At 41.5% G+C, this 17,500-nt stretch overlaps 1 protein-coding gene across 1 annotated transcript in view; it reads right to left on the bottom strand.

The window, feature by feature from the left end:
- The window catches only part of smap2 (small ArfGAP2), a 27,626-nt gene extending 17,668 nt beyond the window's left edge, over positions 1–9,958 (bottom strand). The window contains exon 1 of the mRNA XM_052469120.1: positions 9,407–9,958. Within this exon, the coding sequence (XP_052325080.1) occupies positions 9,407–9,512 (106 nt within the window). The 5' untranslated portion in view covers positions 9,513–9,958. The remainder of the gene's footprint in view (positions 1–9,406) is intronic.
- Positions 9,959–17,500: the final 7,542 nt, after the last annotated feature.

The following is a 17,500-nucleotide window of genomic DNA, read 5'->3' as shown; positions in this document are numbered from 1 at the left end:
TTTAATTGCTATATTGTAATTATTTTTCCACTATGGCCTATTTATTGCCTTACCTCCCTTATCTTACCTCATTTGCACACACTGTATATATACATTTAGTTTTCTTTTGTTCTACTGTATTATTGACTGTATGTTTTGTTTATTCCATGTGTAACTCTGTGTTGTTGTATGTGTCGATCTGCTGTGCTTTATCTTGGCCAGGTTGCAGTTGTAAATGAGAACTTGTTCTCCACTAGCCTACCTGGTTAAATAAAGGTGAAATAAATATATAGTGAATCAGCAAGCTAATGTTATCTAGTGAATCAGCAAGCTAACGTTACCTAGTGAATCAGCAAGCTAACGTTACCTAGTGAATCAGCAAGCTAACGTTATCTAGTGAATCAGCAAGCTAACGGTATATAGTGAATCAGCAAGCTAATGTTATATAGTGAATCAGCAAGCTAATGTTATATAGTGAATCAGCAAGCTAATGTTATCTAGTGAATCAGCAAGCTAACGTTATCTAGTGAATCAGCAAGCTAACGTTATCTAGTGAATCAGAATGCTAATGTTATATAGTGAATCAGCAAGCTAATGTTATATAGTGAATCAGCAAGCTAATGTTATCTAGTGAATCAGCAAGCTAACGTTATCTAGTGAATCAGCAAGCTAACGTTATCTAGTGAATCAGAATGCTAATGTTATATAGTGAATCAGCAAGCTAACGTTATCTAGTGAATCAGCAAGCTAATGTTATCTAGTGAATCAGAAAGCTAATGTTATATAGTGAATCAGCAAGCTAATGTTATCTAGTGAATCAGCAAGCTAACGTTATCTAGTTCATCAGTAAGCTAACGTTATCTAGTTAATCAGTAAGCTAACGTTATCTAGTGAATCAGCAAGCTAACGTTATCTAGTGAATCAGAATGCTAATGTTATATAGTGAATCAGCAAGCTAACGTTATCTAGTGAATCAGCAAGCTAACGTTATCTAGTGAATCAGCAAGCTAACGTTATCTAGTGAATCAGCAAGCTAACGTTATCTAGTGAATCAGTAAGCTAACGTTATATAGTGAATCAGCAAGCTAACGTTACCTAGTGAATCAGCAAGCTAACGTTACCTAGTGAATCAGCAAGCTAATGTTATCTAGTGAATCAGCAGGCTAACGTTAGCCAACTAGCTAACAGTACGCTTTAACTTGCAATGAAAAAAACTTTCTGACAAAATTAGAAACATATATTACCTGATAATGTAGCTGGACTCTTATGGATGAACGCTTCACAGCAGACTGGAACCACTTTAAATAAGTAAGTCCGGCCGCGTCGTTTCCGTTTTCTTTGTAGTTACAGCTTGTTTGGTCCGTTGTGTCAAGACACTCAGGTTCACACTGACCATGTGCAGAAAGTAGTACATCACCACTTGTTCCCACTGATGTTTGATAGCGCCTGCTATATTCAGGCTATGTTGTTGAGAGTAATGTGTTTCTGTGTGTGCCGTTCCCACATGTTCTCCCCTAGCCCTTAATCCTTCCACACGGGAAGCTAATTAAACTAGGCTGTGACACCGTTAGAGTCACACAACAAAGATATCCTACACACATGCAGGAAATGTGAGCTTAGGATCACTAATAAACTGTAGAAAACAGAAGCAAAATGTCACTGTCTATATTTGTTCTATGTTCCTTATGTCTGCTCAACACACACAAACCGTACACACGTTGTATAGTACAGACACACACACGCACGCACGCACGCACGCACGCACGCACACACGCACGCACACACACACACACACACACACACACACACACACACACACACACACACACACACACACACACACACACACACACACACACACACACACACACAGTTTCGAACGCTTCAGGGCTTGTTCCCATTTCTGAGAGGGCTACAAGACTCATGGTACATTAAACACACACTTTAGGCCCAGTGGAGATGTTGCCATGGCTGTCATAAAGCCCCTGAGCTGAGAGAGTGAACGATGTAGCAATCCTTGCTTTGCTTCCTCTATCTGTTGTTAATACTGTCGTGTTCTCATTGAATGTAACAGTAGAAGTTTGATATGATAACTAGTCTTCAGGAAAGTTTCCACTTAACTGATTCCTTAAGTTTCCCCATTTTGTTGATGCTACATCCTGATTTTACAACCCGATTTTCAGGCTACCCGAGACGGAACGTCGACGTCACAGAGACAACAGAGGGGGGATCCTGGCGAGATGAAGGCGAAGGGAGAACCGGCCACCTCTTTTCCTCCATCCGATTGGCCAATGTACAGCCAGCTGATAATAAAATGGATGACCTCCGATTGGCAATTTGCTCCCAACGGGACTCTCGTAAACTGCATTAAATTCTGCTTTTCTGAAAAATGTTCTACCTCCAAAATGAGTTTTTGGCTGTTATCTTTACTGTTGTATAGATTCCACAAGAAAAATAACAAGCTGGCACTTAACAAACTTAACACCACCCTTTTCCTTGATGACAGCTTTGCACACACTTTGCATTCTCTCAACCAGCTTCACCTGGAATGCTTTTCCAACCATCTTGAAGGAGTTCCCACATATGCTGAGCACTTGTTGGCTGCTTTTCCTTTACTCTGCGGTCCAAGTCATCCCAAATCATCTCAATTGGGTCTCATAAAAATGGCAAATATTGACTCATCAGACCAAAGCACAGATTTCCACCGGTCTAATGTCCATTGCTCGTGTTTCTTGGTCCAATCAAGTCTCTTCTTCTCATTGTTGTCCTTTAGTAGTGGTTTCTTTGCAGCAATTCGACCATGAAGGCCTGATTCACACAGTCTACTCTGAACAGTTGATGTTGAGATATGTCTGTTATTGAACTGTTGAAAGCATTTATTTGTGCTGCAATTTGTGAGGCTGGTAACGCTAATGAACTTATCCTCTGCAGCAGAGGTGACTCTGGGTCTTCCTTTCCTGTGGCGGTCCTCAGTTTCATCATAGGGCTTGATGGGTTTTTGCGACTGCACTTGAAGAAACTTCTTGTTCTTGAAATGTTCCATATTGACTGACCTTCATGTCTCAAAGTAATGATGGGTGTTTCTCTTTGCTTATTTGAGCTGTTCTTGCCATAATATGGACTTGGTTTTTTGCTGTTTACCAACCCTACCTTGTCACAACACAACTGATTGGCTCAAATGCATTAACCTCTTATTCAAGGGCAGTATTTTCACGTCCGGATGAAAAGCGTGCCCAAAGTAAACTGCCTGTTACTCAGGTCCAGAAGCTAGAATATGCATATGATTAGTAGAATTGGATGGAACACTCTAAAGTGTTTCCAAAACTGTTAAAATAATGTTTGTGAACACATATGGCAAAAACCTGAGAAAAATCAAACCAGGAAGTGGGAAATCTGAGGTTTGTAGTTTTTCAAGTGATTGCCTATCCAATATCCAGTGTCTATGGGGTCAGATTGCACTTCCTAAGGCTTCCAGTAGATGGCAACAGTTTTTAGAAAGTTGTTTCAGGCTTCTATTGAGAAAGGGGAGCGAATAAGAGCTGTTTCAACAATTGGTCAGGCTGAAAGCCTTTAGTTTTGTCTCGCGAGCGGCCGTGAGCACGAGCTCCGTTCCCTTTCCTTTCTAATGACAAAGCAATTGTCCGGTTGGAATATTATTGATGTTTATGATAAAAACATCCTAAGGATGTTTGACATGTTTCTACAAACTGTAGTGGAACTTTTTTGACTTTTCATCTGGACTTAGTGCCTGCGCTTTGTGCATTTGGATTAATTAACTAAATGACTCCACAACTTGGCAGGTATCTGTATGGCTTGTTTTGGTGGCTGAGCGCTGTACCCAGATTATTGCTTGGTGTGCTTTCGCCATAAAGCTTTTTTGATACTCTGACACAGCGGTTGCATTAAGGAGAAGTTTATCTCTAATCCTATGTATAACACTTGTATCTTTCAACAAAGTTTATGATGAGTATTTCTGTAAATTGATGTGGCTCTCTGCAAATTCTTCGGATGTTTTGGAGGCAAAACATTACTGAACATAACGCACCGATTTTTTAAATATAAATATGAACTTTATCGAACAAAACATACATGTATTGTGTAACATGAAGTCCTATGAGTGCCATCTGATGAAGATCATCAAAGGTTAGTGATTAATTCTATCTCTATTTCTGATTTTTGTGAATCCTCTCTTTGGCTGGAAAATGGCTGTGTTTTTGTGACTAGGCGCTGACCTAACATAATCGCATGGAAAACTTTCGCCGTAAAGACTTTTTGAAATCGGACACTGTGGTTGGATTAACAAGAAGTTTATCTTTAAAATTATGTATAATAATTGTATGTTTGAGGAATTTTAATTATGAGATTTCTGTTGTTTGAATTTGGCGCCCTGCAATTTCAAGGAAAGAAATTCCACAACTTAACTTTTAACAAGGCACACTTGTTAATTGAAATGCATTCCAGGTGACTACCTCATGAAGCTGGTTGAGAGAATACCAAGAGTGTGCAAAGCTGCCATCAAGGCAAAGGGTTGATACTTTGAAGAATCTCAAAAAATGTAATATATTTTGATTTGTTTAACACTTTGTTTGGTTACTACATGATTCCAAATATGTTATTTCATAGTTTTGATGTCTTCAATATTATTCTACAAAGTAGAAAATAGGTCAAATAAAGAAAAACCCTGGAATGAGTAGGTGTGTCCAAACTTTTGATTGGTACTGTACATCGGCGACATGGTCACCACAGTGAAGGTTCGCTGCTTCCCAAAATCAAAAGGACCAACCACTGAGGTTGGTGCTAAACTACAGGACAGGTCTACCACACACAGGGCTATCAGACAACCCTGAGGCTGTGACAAGAAGTACAAGAAGTCGCGCTATGCAGAGTCATCAAACGAGCAAAAGGACAGTATAGGAACCATGTGGAATCCTATTACACAGGCTACTGACGCCTGCTGCATGTGGCAGAGGCTACAGTCCCATTACGGAAGGAAGACCCAGCTGTGATCTGCCCAATTGATGCCTCTTTACCAGACAAACAAAACATATATATTTTAATGCTGGCTTTCGTTAAAATAACAACCCTGTGTGAAGGCCCACACTGACCCAGAGGACTGGGTGATTTCTCTCTCAATGTCACGCCCTGGCCATAGAGAGGCTTTTATTCTCTATTTTGGTTAGGCCAGGGTGTAACTAGGGTGGGCATTCCATGTTCCTTTATTGTATTTCTTTGTTTTTCTTTGTTTTTGGCCGGGTATGGTTCTCAATCAGGGACAGCTGTCTGTCGTTGTCTCCGATTGAGAACCGTACTTAGGTAGCTCTTGCCCACATGGGTTTTGTGGGTAGTTATTTTCTGTTCAGTGTGTGTTGCACCTGACAGAGCTGTTTCGGTTGTCTCTTTGTTGTTTTGCTTTTTAGTGTTCAGTTTGGAATAAACATGAGGAACGCGTACCACGCTGCGCTTTGGTCCTCACCTTCTTCCACCAACGTCCGTTACACTCAGAGACCGACGTGAGGAAGATCTTTAATCAGCGTAACACTAGCCAGGCCTCCGGGCCAGACGGTATTCCAGATTACTTATTCAGAGCAGAACAGCTGGCAGGCATATACGCTGTCATTTTCAACCTCTCCTTGTCCCAGTCTGTAATCCCTGCGTGTTTTAAGATGTCCACCATCATTCCTGTTCCCAAGAACTCTGAGGCTTCATGCGACAATGACTAACTTCCTGTAGCACTCACTTCTGCAATCAGGAAGTGCTTTGAGAGGCTGGTTATGGCACACATCCCAGACAACCCACTCTAATTTGCATATACCACCTCAACAGATGCATAGACAACGCAATCTCAACTGCTCTCCACACTGCCCTCACCCACCTAGATAAGAGGAACACCTATGTGAGAATGCTGTTCATTGGCTACAGCTCAGCGTTCAACAATATTGTTCCCTCCAAGCTCATCATCAAGCTAAAGACTCTGGGACTGAACATCTCCTTCTTTAACTGGCCCTGGGCGTCCTGACATGCCAACCCCCGTCCACACGGGGGCCCCACAGGGGTGTGTGCTTAGTCCCCTCCTGTGACCCTTGTTCACCGTGGCCTGGCACGACTCCAACACCATCATGAAGTTTGCGGACGGCATGACGGTGGTACAGGTTCTATCCCCAAGCTAAAGACTCTGGGACTGAACACCTCCTTCTTTAACTGGCCCTGGGCGTCCTGACATAGCTAACTAAACAGGGGGCCCCTCCTGTGATAGCTAACTAAATAAAGACTCTGGGACTAAATAGCTAACTAAATAGCTAATTAAATAGCTAACTAAATAGCTAACTAAATAGCTAACTAAATAGCTAATTATATAGCTAACTAAATAGCTAACTAAATAGCTAACTAAATAGCTAATTAAAAAGCTAACTAAATAGCTAATTAAATAGCTAACAAAAGGATACACTGACTATCTGATTTTACCGTTGTATTTGTTATTTTTTGCACACGCATTATATACTGACTCTACACACACTCACATACATTCATCATATACGCAGATGCTACACTGTTTATCATATATCCCGATGCCTAGTTACCTAACTAAATATCTAACTAAATAGGTAATATCCCTGCATAACAGTATGGTATAAATAGCTAACTGACCCTGTATATAAATGGTATTAACTGAACCTGTAAATAGCTAACTAAATAGCTAATTATATAGTATGGTATTAACTGACCCTAAATAGCTAATTAAATACTAACCCTAAATAGTATTAAAAAGCTATTAAATAGCTAATTAAATAGCTAACAAAAGGTATTGACTGACCCTGATATATACCGTTGTCATGGTATTACACTGTTATTTTTGACCCTGTATTATATATGGTACTTACACTGACCCTGTATATAGGGTGGTATTGACTGACCCTGTATATAGTATGGTATTGACTGACCCTGTATATAGTATGGTATTAACTGACCCTGTATATAGGGTGGTATTGACTGACCCTGTATATAGGGTGGTATTGACTGACCCTGTATATAGGGTGGTATTGACTGACCCTGTATATAGTATGGTATTGACTGACCCTGTATATAGTATGGTATTGACTGACCCTGTATATAGTATGGTATTGACTGACCCTGTATATAGGGTGGTATTGACTGACCCTGTATATAGTATGGTATTAACTACTCACTTTTTATTTATTGTGTTTTAAATGTGGTGTGTTTTTGTTTTATCCTGTTATTGTTAATACTACATTAATATAGATTACTGCATTGTTGGGTTTAGAGCAAGAACTTCCATTCACCGCACTTGTGCATGTGACATAACAACTTTAAAACACACACATAGTCAGACAGACAGACACACACACACACTGTTCTTCCCATGCACCCGCTCTAGGGGCTCAACCTAGAACAGTTTGTACAGAGAGAGAGAGAGAGAGAGAGAGACCCTGTATATAGGATGGTATTAACTGACCCTGTATATAGTATGGTATTGACTGACCCTGTATATAGTATGGTATTAACTGACCCTGTAAATAGTATGGTATTAACTGACCCTGTAGATAGTATGGTATTAACTGACCCTGTATATAGTAGGTATTGACTGACCCTGTATATAGGATGGTATTAACTGACCCAGTATATAGTATGGTATTGACTGACCCTGTATATAGGATGGTATTAACAGACCCTGTATATAGTATGAGTATTGACTGACCCTGTATAGAGGGTGGTATTGACTGACCCTGTATATAGGATGATATTAACTGACCCTGTATATAGAGTGGAGATTAAGAGAGAGAGAGAACACAGAGTAGAGAGAGATAGAGAGAGAGAGAGAGAGAGAGAGATTAGAGACCCACAGATATAGGATGATATTAGACTGACCCTGAGATAGTATGGTATTGACTGACCCTGTATATAGTATGGTATTAACTGACCCTGTATATAGTGTGGTATTAACTAACCTTCAAAGTATATAAATCCTATTAACTGACCCTGTTCATATAAGACCGGAAAGGTTATTGAAACTGACAAAACTGTATATACTATGGTTCCCAGTCCGTGACCCTGTATATAGGATTTGTATTGACATATGACCCTGTAATATAGGATGGTATAACTGACCCTGTATATAGTATGGTATGGCTGGCTGTATATATTATGGCTATTAACACTCAGTTATTATTTATGGTGTTTGTAAATGTGGTGTGTTTTGTTTTATCCTGTTATTGTTAATACTATAATATAGTTTCTGGCCATTTACACTTAGAACTTACTGCATATGGCTGGCTGTAATCTATAGTCTCACTGTGCCATAAAACTTTTAAACACACACATAGTAACAGACAGTCACTGGCTATAACACTGTTATTCCCATGACCCGCTCTATAGTCTCAACCCATAAACAGTTTAACAGATGACTGGCTGTAATCTATAGTCTCTGAGAGAAGAGAGAGACACAGAGTTATAACATATGACAGAGTAATCTATAGTCTCTGGACAGAACAGAGAGTTATAGACAGATAACTGTAATCTATAGTCTCTGGCCAGAACAGAGTTATAACAGATGACTGGCTGTAATCTATAGTCTCTGGCTAGAACACTTAAACATACAGAGATATAACTGTAATCTATAGTCTCTGGCCATAACACTTAGTTATAACATATGACAGGCTGTAATCTATAGTCTCTGGCCATAACATTTAGTTATGACATATGGCTGGCTGTAATCTATAGTCTCTGGCTATAACACTTAGTTATGACATATGACTGGCTGCATTCAAGTCAATCTCTTTGGTATTTAGTCTCTGTACAACGACATTTAGTTATAACATGACTGGCTGTAATCTATAGTCTCTGGCTAAACACTTAGTTATGACATATGGCTGGCTGTAATCGTAGTCTCTGGTTACGACCGGAAACATTGATTGTAAAACCGACAAAACGGAGGTTATAACATATGACTGGCTTCCCAGTCCGTGTCCACCCCCGTACCCAGCGTTTTGAATAGACATATGACTGGCTGTAATCTATAGTCTCTGGCCATAACACTTAGTTATAACATATGACTGGCTGTAATCTATAGTCTCTGGCCATAACACTTAGTTATAACATATGACTGGCTGTAATCTATAGTCTCTGGCCATAACACTTAGTTATAACATATGACTGGCTGTAATCTATAGTCTCTGGCCATAACACTTAGTTATAACATATGACTGGCTGTAATCTATAGTCTCTGGCCATAACACTTAATTATAACATATGACTGGCTGTAATCTATAGTCTCTGGCCATAACACTTAGTTATAACATATGACTGGCTGTAATCTATAGTCTCTGGCCATAACACTTAAGTTGTAACATATGGCTGGCCATAAAACACAGTAACTGTAACAGCCTATAGTCAATGCTACTATTTGACTTACCTTTGGATTCACAATCCGCGCAGAATTTGTTCTCCTCGAGTGATAGTAACGAGGTAAGGACAGCTTGATATCTGTCAATATCTTTTACCAATTTACCAGTCAGCATCCTCACTCTCTGCTTCTGTGCTGCCTCGTAACACCTTTCCGACACCCGTCGCTGTCGTCCTAATATCAAGATACTAGGTGATGGAATAGCCTGATTTAGATCAACTCCGTTGGTAGAATAAAATCCAGACCCCAGGAAAATGAAATTCAGAACAAGCTATGCAGCTCCGGTCCCCTTTATCCTCTTCAAAAGAAGGAAGCGATTTGTTCTTCGCGCACGTTAAGGAACAATCCCTCAAGTCGAAGCTACTCGTAGCCAGTTAGCTTGCAGCAATGCAAGAGTATTGGGGCTGGCAAGACAGGTTGTAACCTATTTGCACTCGTATTCTTTTTCTCGAAAAATGTCTGTTTGGAAGTAAAATATCCCAACAAATTTGAATATTTTCTGTCGCCCTCTTGTGTAAAATGTTAGCGCAGCAAGCGAATTTAACATGCATCAGTGTCAAGTACTCTCTCGTCTCTTTATTGTGCCAACAAGAAAAGGCAATAAGTAATTTAAGAAAACAAATACAAAAATATGGTTGAAACAAATAATAATAGATCAATAAAGAAAAAAATACTGTGTTGAAAATACTAGGCTGTAGAGAGAAACCTTTTCTACCGGCTTCAGCAAAAAGTGGGTTGGTAAATACTCAGTAGGGTCTCTACTAACCAAATATGCGTAGTTCTAGTTCGTGCATATCCAGCAACACTTCGTGCCCCTGTAACAGTATAACTTTAGACCGTCCCCCCTCGCCCACACCCGGGCGCGAACCAGGGACCTTCTGCACACATCAACAACAGTCACCCACGAAGCATCGTTACCCATCGCTCCACAAAAGCCGCGTCCCTTGCAGAGCAAGTGACGTAACCGATCGAAACGCTATATAGCGCGCACCGCAAACTAAGCTAGCAGTTTCACATCCGTTACACTCACCCCCCTTTTGACCTTCCTCCTTTGTTCTAGTAACACTTCGTGCCCCCCCATAGCCCCAAACCAAATCAAACTGTATTTGCCACTTGCCCGGACTTTACCGTGAAATGCTTCCTTACAAGCAATTAACCAACAGCGCAGTTCATGAAGAAGAAAATATTTACCAAGTAGACTAAAATAAAAAGTAATAATAAAAAGTAACACAATAAGAATAACAATAATGAGGCTAAATACAGGGTGTTACGGTACAGAGTCAATGTGGAGGCTATATACAGGGTGTTACGGTACAGAGTCAATGTGGAGGGTATATACAGGGTATTACGGTACAGAGTCAATGTGGAGTCTATATACAGGGGGTACCGGTACAGAATCAATGTGGAGGCTATATACAGGGGGTACCGGTACAGAGTCAATGTGGAGGCTAAATACAGGGGGTACCGGTACAGAGTCAATGTGGAGGCTATATACAGGGGGTACCGGTACAGAGTCAATGTGAAGGCTATATACAGGGGGTACCGGTACAGAGTCAATGTGGAGGCTATATACAGGGGGTACCGGTACAGAGTCAATGTGGAGGCTATATACAGGGGGTACCGGTACAGAGTCAATGTGGAGGCTATATACAGGGGGTACCGGTACAGAGTCAATGTGGAGGCTATATACAGGGGGTACCGGTACAGAGTCAATGTGGAGGCTAAATACAGGGTGTTACGGTACAGAGTCAATGTGGAGGCTATATACAGGGGGTACCGGTACAGAGTCAATGTGGAGGCTAAATACAGGGTGTTACGGTACAGAGTCAATGTGGAGGCTATATACAGGGTGTTACGGTACAGAGTCAGTGTGGAGGCTATATACAGGGTGTTACGGTACAGAGTCAATGTGGAGGCTATATACAGGGTGTTACGGTACAGAGTCAATGTGGAGGCTATATACAGGGGTACCGGTACAGAGTCAATGTGGAGGCTATATACAGGGGGTACCGGTACAGAGTCAGTGTGGAGGGGGGTCAAATGTAAATTGTCAGGTGGCTATTTTTAGAAATGTAGAAGCTGTTGACAAGCTTTTTGGTCCTAGATTTGGTGCTCCGGTACCACTTTCCGTGCGGTAGCAGAGAGAACAGCCTATAACTTGGGTGACTGGAGTCTCTGACAATTTTATGAGCTTTCCTCTGACACCGCCTGGTATAGAGGTCCTGGATGGCAGGAAGCTTGGCCCCAGTGATGTACTGGGCCGTTCGCACTACCCTCTGTAGCGCCTTATGGTCAGATGCCGAGCAGTTGCCATACCAGGCGGTGATGCAACCGGTCAGGATGCTCTCGATGGTGCAGCTGTAGAACCTTTTGAGGATCTGGGGACCCATGCCAAATCTTTTCAGTCTCCTGAGGGGGACAAGGTTTTGTCGTGCCCTCTTCACAACTGCCTTAGTGTGTTTGGACCATGTTAGTTTGTTAGTGATGTGGACACCAAGTAACTTGAAACTCTCAAACAACTTCACTTCAGCCCCGTCGATGTTAATGGGGGCCTGTTAAAATGCAATACACTGTAATATACTGTACATGGGATACATAGAAAACCTTTCTACCTGACCCCCATTCCACTTTAGCCGACAGGAGTAAGTACTCTTACTCTGGAGTAAGTACTCTGTGTTTAACCTGTTGCCCAGCACAAGATACCTATTTAAGTTTCACAGGCTCTATTGAGTAATTCCAATAACGTATTTTATTACAAGTGTATTTCTTTAAAAATATATACTTGCCTAAACAATAGCTCTCTCAACATACCTGTATGTAAAAGAAGGTCATATTTCAACCTATGTGTTGTCAACCCAGGAAAGAATGTGTTGTGATTATTGCATAGTTTGCTCTATAACCTGTTAGTTCATCTGCCTTGACACTGTGATATACAGGGACTAAAATGATTGAGACAATAAGAAGACACTGTGATATATAGGGACTAAAAGGCTGAGACAATAAGAAGACACTGATATACAGGGACTAAAATGATTGAGACAATAAGAAGACACTGTGATATATAGGGACTAAAAGGCTGAGACAATAAGAAGACACTGATATACAGGGACCAAAATGATTGAGACAATAAGAAGACACTGTGATATATAGGGACTAAAAGGCTGAGACAATAAGAAGACACTGATATATAGGGACTAAAATGATTGAGACAATAAGAAGACACTGTGATATATAGGGACTAAAAGGCTGAGACAATAAGAAGACACTGATATATAGGGACTAAAATGATTGAGACAATAAGAAGACACTGTGATATATAGGGACTAAAAGGCTGAGACAATAAGAAGACACTGATATACAGGGACCAAAATGATTGAGACAATAAGAAGACACTGTGATATATAGGGACTAAAAGGCTGAGACAATAAGACACAGTGGCAGAATAAATTACACCACACCTTTGTTTCATTACAAAACTGTAGAGCAACGAGCGGATCAGAGGCAATCCACAATTTTGACTAAGACATTAATGAGCGAGCTGAGACGGACGTAGTCAATATAAATATTTTTTCAGCAATTTTGAAATGTACAGCGTCAGAATTCAGAACATGGGCCGTTCTTACAGTGTTCTTCCTGTACACCAAGTCAGCACCGTAGGATAAATAAAGGGGGCTTATAAACAAACAATGAAAGCTCTTTCAATATTATATGATTACATGTCTCTAAAACAGGTTATAGGCTACATGTGCACCACCAAGTCAGAACAGTAGGCAAAATTACGAGGGGAAAATTGACCAAATTATTCGGGTGAGGCACATGGGCTACTAACAGCCTACTACACAACATACACTTAGTATTACTTTCTTAGCTACAGTATACATATCTCCCTGGCATATTACATCATTTATGCAGCAACATACAAGGCATTTTTGGACTCACCTCGTTGTGCTGTTCTCACTTGAAAAGGAAGGTGGCCTCTTGGCCAAACTTTGTCATCAAAGTCTGTCCTTCTCTGGATTTATGATGCTTTCAGAGACAACTGGAAACTCTGGAAAAAAACAAGGTTGAATCATGATGACGTCATTGATCTTCAGGTCAGAGCTCTAGAAAGAGGCCTGAGTTCCCGTCTTGGGATTCCGAGTGGGATGATCGTTCAGAATGTATTTTTCCTGTCGGAGCTCATTTTTCTCAGAGTTCCAAGTTGTCTTGAACTCACTGAATTCTGAGATTTCCCCGGTTTCCAGTTGTTGTGAGCACAGTAGAAGTCATGCTGGATTGACAGTGTTGAATGTTTATCATTTTAAGCTTGGCTAAGAGACCCTTAAACCCAGACTTGGACCACACAGCCACTCCACTGAATAGCAGGCTAATGATTGCTTTGCAATGCTTGCAGTTAACCACTGCCACTGACTCCTTCCAAACCACGCATTGTTAAATTTGCGATTTCCAACTTGTTGTGTAATGTTCATGTCCAATGGTCAATGAGCACCGATACGTTTAATCTATAATTTCTCTTCATTATTTATCTTCATATGACAAGATGATGATGACTGTTAGCTTGCTAGCTAAGATTTTTAAAGTGTGATGATGAGATGTTCATTCTAATCAAAGCTACTGTAGATATAACGTGATTTAACGTCTTCTTGGATGGGTGACCTAGTGTCCCCATGAGTGACAGAACACCGAGCCAATCACGATGCAACTGGAGAGCATTGCCAACCCCTACGCTCCGTATTTTCCACTGGCTGCCCCACCACCACAGAAAGCCCTGAGCTAGGTTGAAACACCTGCATTGTGGTCAATCATGAGAAGTGACATTATACGGTAGCCTAGGACTACATGTACTATAGTGACAGCATCCCTGTGTGCGTTCTACTAACGTTAGGAGAGAAACACAAACTAACACCCTGCTAGCTTCAGCCATAGACTTAGATAGACAGCGCATCATTGTCTATCTGTCCCATTATGGCGTCTGTGAGAGCATAGGCAGAGCCGGTGAGGCCATCTCCATTTTGAAGTTGTCAATTTTCTTCTTCTACTACTTCTGAGTTGGTAAACAAACTGAAAGGGTGCACACTGCCCCCTAGAGGGTGTTGTCTGAACAGTTATAAATCCAAGCTTGATGATTTACTGCCACCTGCAGTTATGGAATGTTTTATAATTAACAATTAATTAGCTCCGTGGGCAAGCACCATGGTCTTGTAGCGGATGCGAGCTTCAACTGGAGGGCTGATCCCTCCTGATGCCCTGGGTGGAATTAATTATTTCCTTCCTTTAATTTTTATATTTTGTCATTGTTTTTACTTCCTTTCTACCCAATTTTGTGATATCCAATTGTGATCCAATTACAATCTTGTGTCATCGCTGCAACTCCCCAACGGGCTCGGGAGAGGCGAAGGTCGAGCCATCCATCTTCCGAAACAGGACCTGCCAAACCGCACTTCTTAACAGCCGCCTGCTTAACTCAGAAGCCAGCTGCACCAATGTGTTGGAGGAAACACTGTTCAACTGACAAGGAGGTCAGCCTGCAGGCGCTTGGTCCGCCACAAGGAGTCACTAGAGTGCGATGAGTCAAGTAAAGCCAACCCCCCGACCAAACCCTCCCCTAACACAGACTACGCTGGGCCAATTGTGTGCCGCCCTATGGGACTCCCGGTCACAGCTGGTTGTGACACAACCTGGGATCGAACCCGGGTCTTAGACCGCTGCGCCACTAGGGAGGCTCCTATGTGATCCTTCCGTAACCCATAGAAGTCCCACCCAGTTAGTGAAAGTCCTCATTGGCGCTCCCCATGCTAAAACTGTCTTTTAGGCACTGGAGTCCTCTATCTATCTCTATGGCTCACCTGACACGGCCGCTGTCATGTGCCTCTGAATGTCAGATGGCAGGGTTTGCTTTCACTGCTGTCCATGCTGCTGAATCTGCATCTCAGGCCGTAGGCCAGTGTTTGAAACTTCTCCTTGGGATGTTTCACAATGTTGTTGTAGCCCTGAACTACATCTATAGTTTACCTGATTCTCCTTGTCAAGGGCTTGGTGATTAGTCGAGTCAGGTGTAGTTAACATACATGGACTGGAGTCCCTTAAGGAGAGGTTTGAAAACCCAGTGGGCTAGATAAACGAAACTTCCCCTAGAAATGGTGAGAGAGTAGCCTGCTGTTCGAAGTAAAGCCTTCCTTTCACATACAAGCCTTTTGCACAATATGAGTGAGGAGAAATTATTAACAGGACAAAAACTATAGAGCAACTCTTCTGCACCAAACTGTCCTTCCCATTGACACATAGCCACTCGGGCACAAACGTCAGTTCCAACATTTACTTCTGATTTAAATTTGGTTGAGTTGTCAACTAACAGGACTGCAATGTGAAATCAACGACAAAATGTCACCATTTCATTGAATTTAGGTTGAAAGAATACAACATTATGTTGATTACTTTTTTCCAAATCCCCTTCAGTTTTCCACTTTGATTCAACGCCACCACATCATTTTCTTGTTTGTTTGTTGAAATGACGTAGAAACAATGTTGATTGAACCAGTTTTGCCCAGTGGTTAGGGCCTCTCCTCTAATGCTGATATCATGGGTAAATTCATGCGACTGTAGTGGTACGAGCGGTATAAGGTAAAAACAAGCTGTTATAGCAGCGATGGGAGATTCAGAACCAATGGTGACAGCAGCAGAATCTGAATCCCAACTTCAGCACCACAGCATAGTGGACAGCAGCAGAATCTGAATCCCAACTTCAGCACCAATGGTGACAGCAGCAGAATCTGAATCCCAACTTCAGCACCACAGCATAGTGGACAGCAGCAGAATCTGAATCCCAACTTCAGCACCACAGCATAGTGGACAGCAGCAGAATCTGAATCCCAACTTCAGCACCACAGCATAGTGGACAGCAGCAGAATCTGAATCCCAACTTCAGCACCACAGCATAGTGGACAGCGACCATCTGGACTTATTTACTTCCTGTCATACACTATCTGTGAAAAGGATGTAACACTAATTTCATTTTTTTTTATTTGAGTAACTGAACAGATCCACTCTTACCTAGAGCGATTTACAGTGAGAGCATTCATCTTAATGTAGCTGGGTAAGACAACCACATATCAATGTCATAACTTTCGTAAGTAAATATTGGACTCAATAAAGCCTCTGTCAGTTGTCATCAGTCAGTAGTCAATAGTCAGCAGTCAACAGTCAGTAGTCAGTAGTCAACAGTCAGCAATCAACAGTTAGTAGTCAACAGTCAGTAGTCAACAGTCAGCAGTCAACAGTTAGTAGTCAACAGTCAGTAGTCAGTAATCAACAATCAGTAATCAACAGTTGGTAGTCAACAGTAAACATTCGACAGTCCGTAGTCAACAGTTAGTAGTCAACAGTCAGTAGTCAACAGTCAGTAGTCAGTAATCAACAATCAGTAATCAACAGTTGGTAGTCAACAGTAAACATTCGACAGTCCGTAGTCAACAGTTAGTAGTCAACAGTCAGTAGTCAACAGTCAGTAGTCAGTAGTCAGCTGTCTGTAGTCAGCAGTAAACAGTCCCTAGTCAACAGTCAACAGTCAGTAGTCAATTGTCAGCAGTCAGTAATCAGCAGTCCGTAGTCAGCAGTCAGTAGTCAACAGTCAGTAGTCAATTGTCAGCAGTCAACAGTCTGTAGTCAACAGTCAGTAGTCAGTAATCAACAGTCAGCAGTCAACAGTTAGTAGTCAACAGTCAGTAGTCAGTAGTCAGTAGTCAACAATCAGCAGTCCGTAGTCAACAGTCAGTAGTCAACAGTCAGTAGTCAACAGTCAGCAGTCAACAGTCTGTAGTCAACAGTCAGTAGTCAGTAATCAACAGTCAGCAGTCAACAGTTAGTAGTCAACAGTCAGTAGTCAGTAGTCAGTAGTCAGCAGTCAGTAGTCAACAGTCAGTAGTCAGCTGTCTGTAGTCAACAGTAAACATTCGACAGTCTGTAGTCAACAGTTAGTAGTCAGAAATCAGCAGTCAGTAATCAACAGTCAGCAGTCAACAGTCTGTAGTCAACAGTCAGTAGTCAGTAATCAACAGTCCGTAGTCAACAGTCAGTCAGTCAAGTCAGTAGTCAGTCAGTAGTCAG

The sequence above is a fragment of the Oncorhynchus keta genome, chromosome 19, assembly GCF_023373465.1.
Source record: "Oncorhynchus keta strain PuntledgeMale-10-30-2019 chromosome 19, Oket_V2, whole genome shotgun sequence".
In the NCBI taxonomy this organism is placed as follows: Eukaryota; Metazoa; Chordata; class Actinopteri; order Salmoniformes; family Salmonidae; genus Oncorhynchus; species Oncorhynchus keta.
Note: the sequence above shows the minus strand (reverse complement) of the source record. Positions and strands in the feature narration are given on the sequence as shown.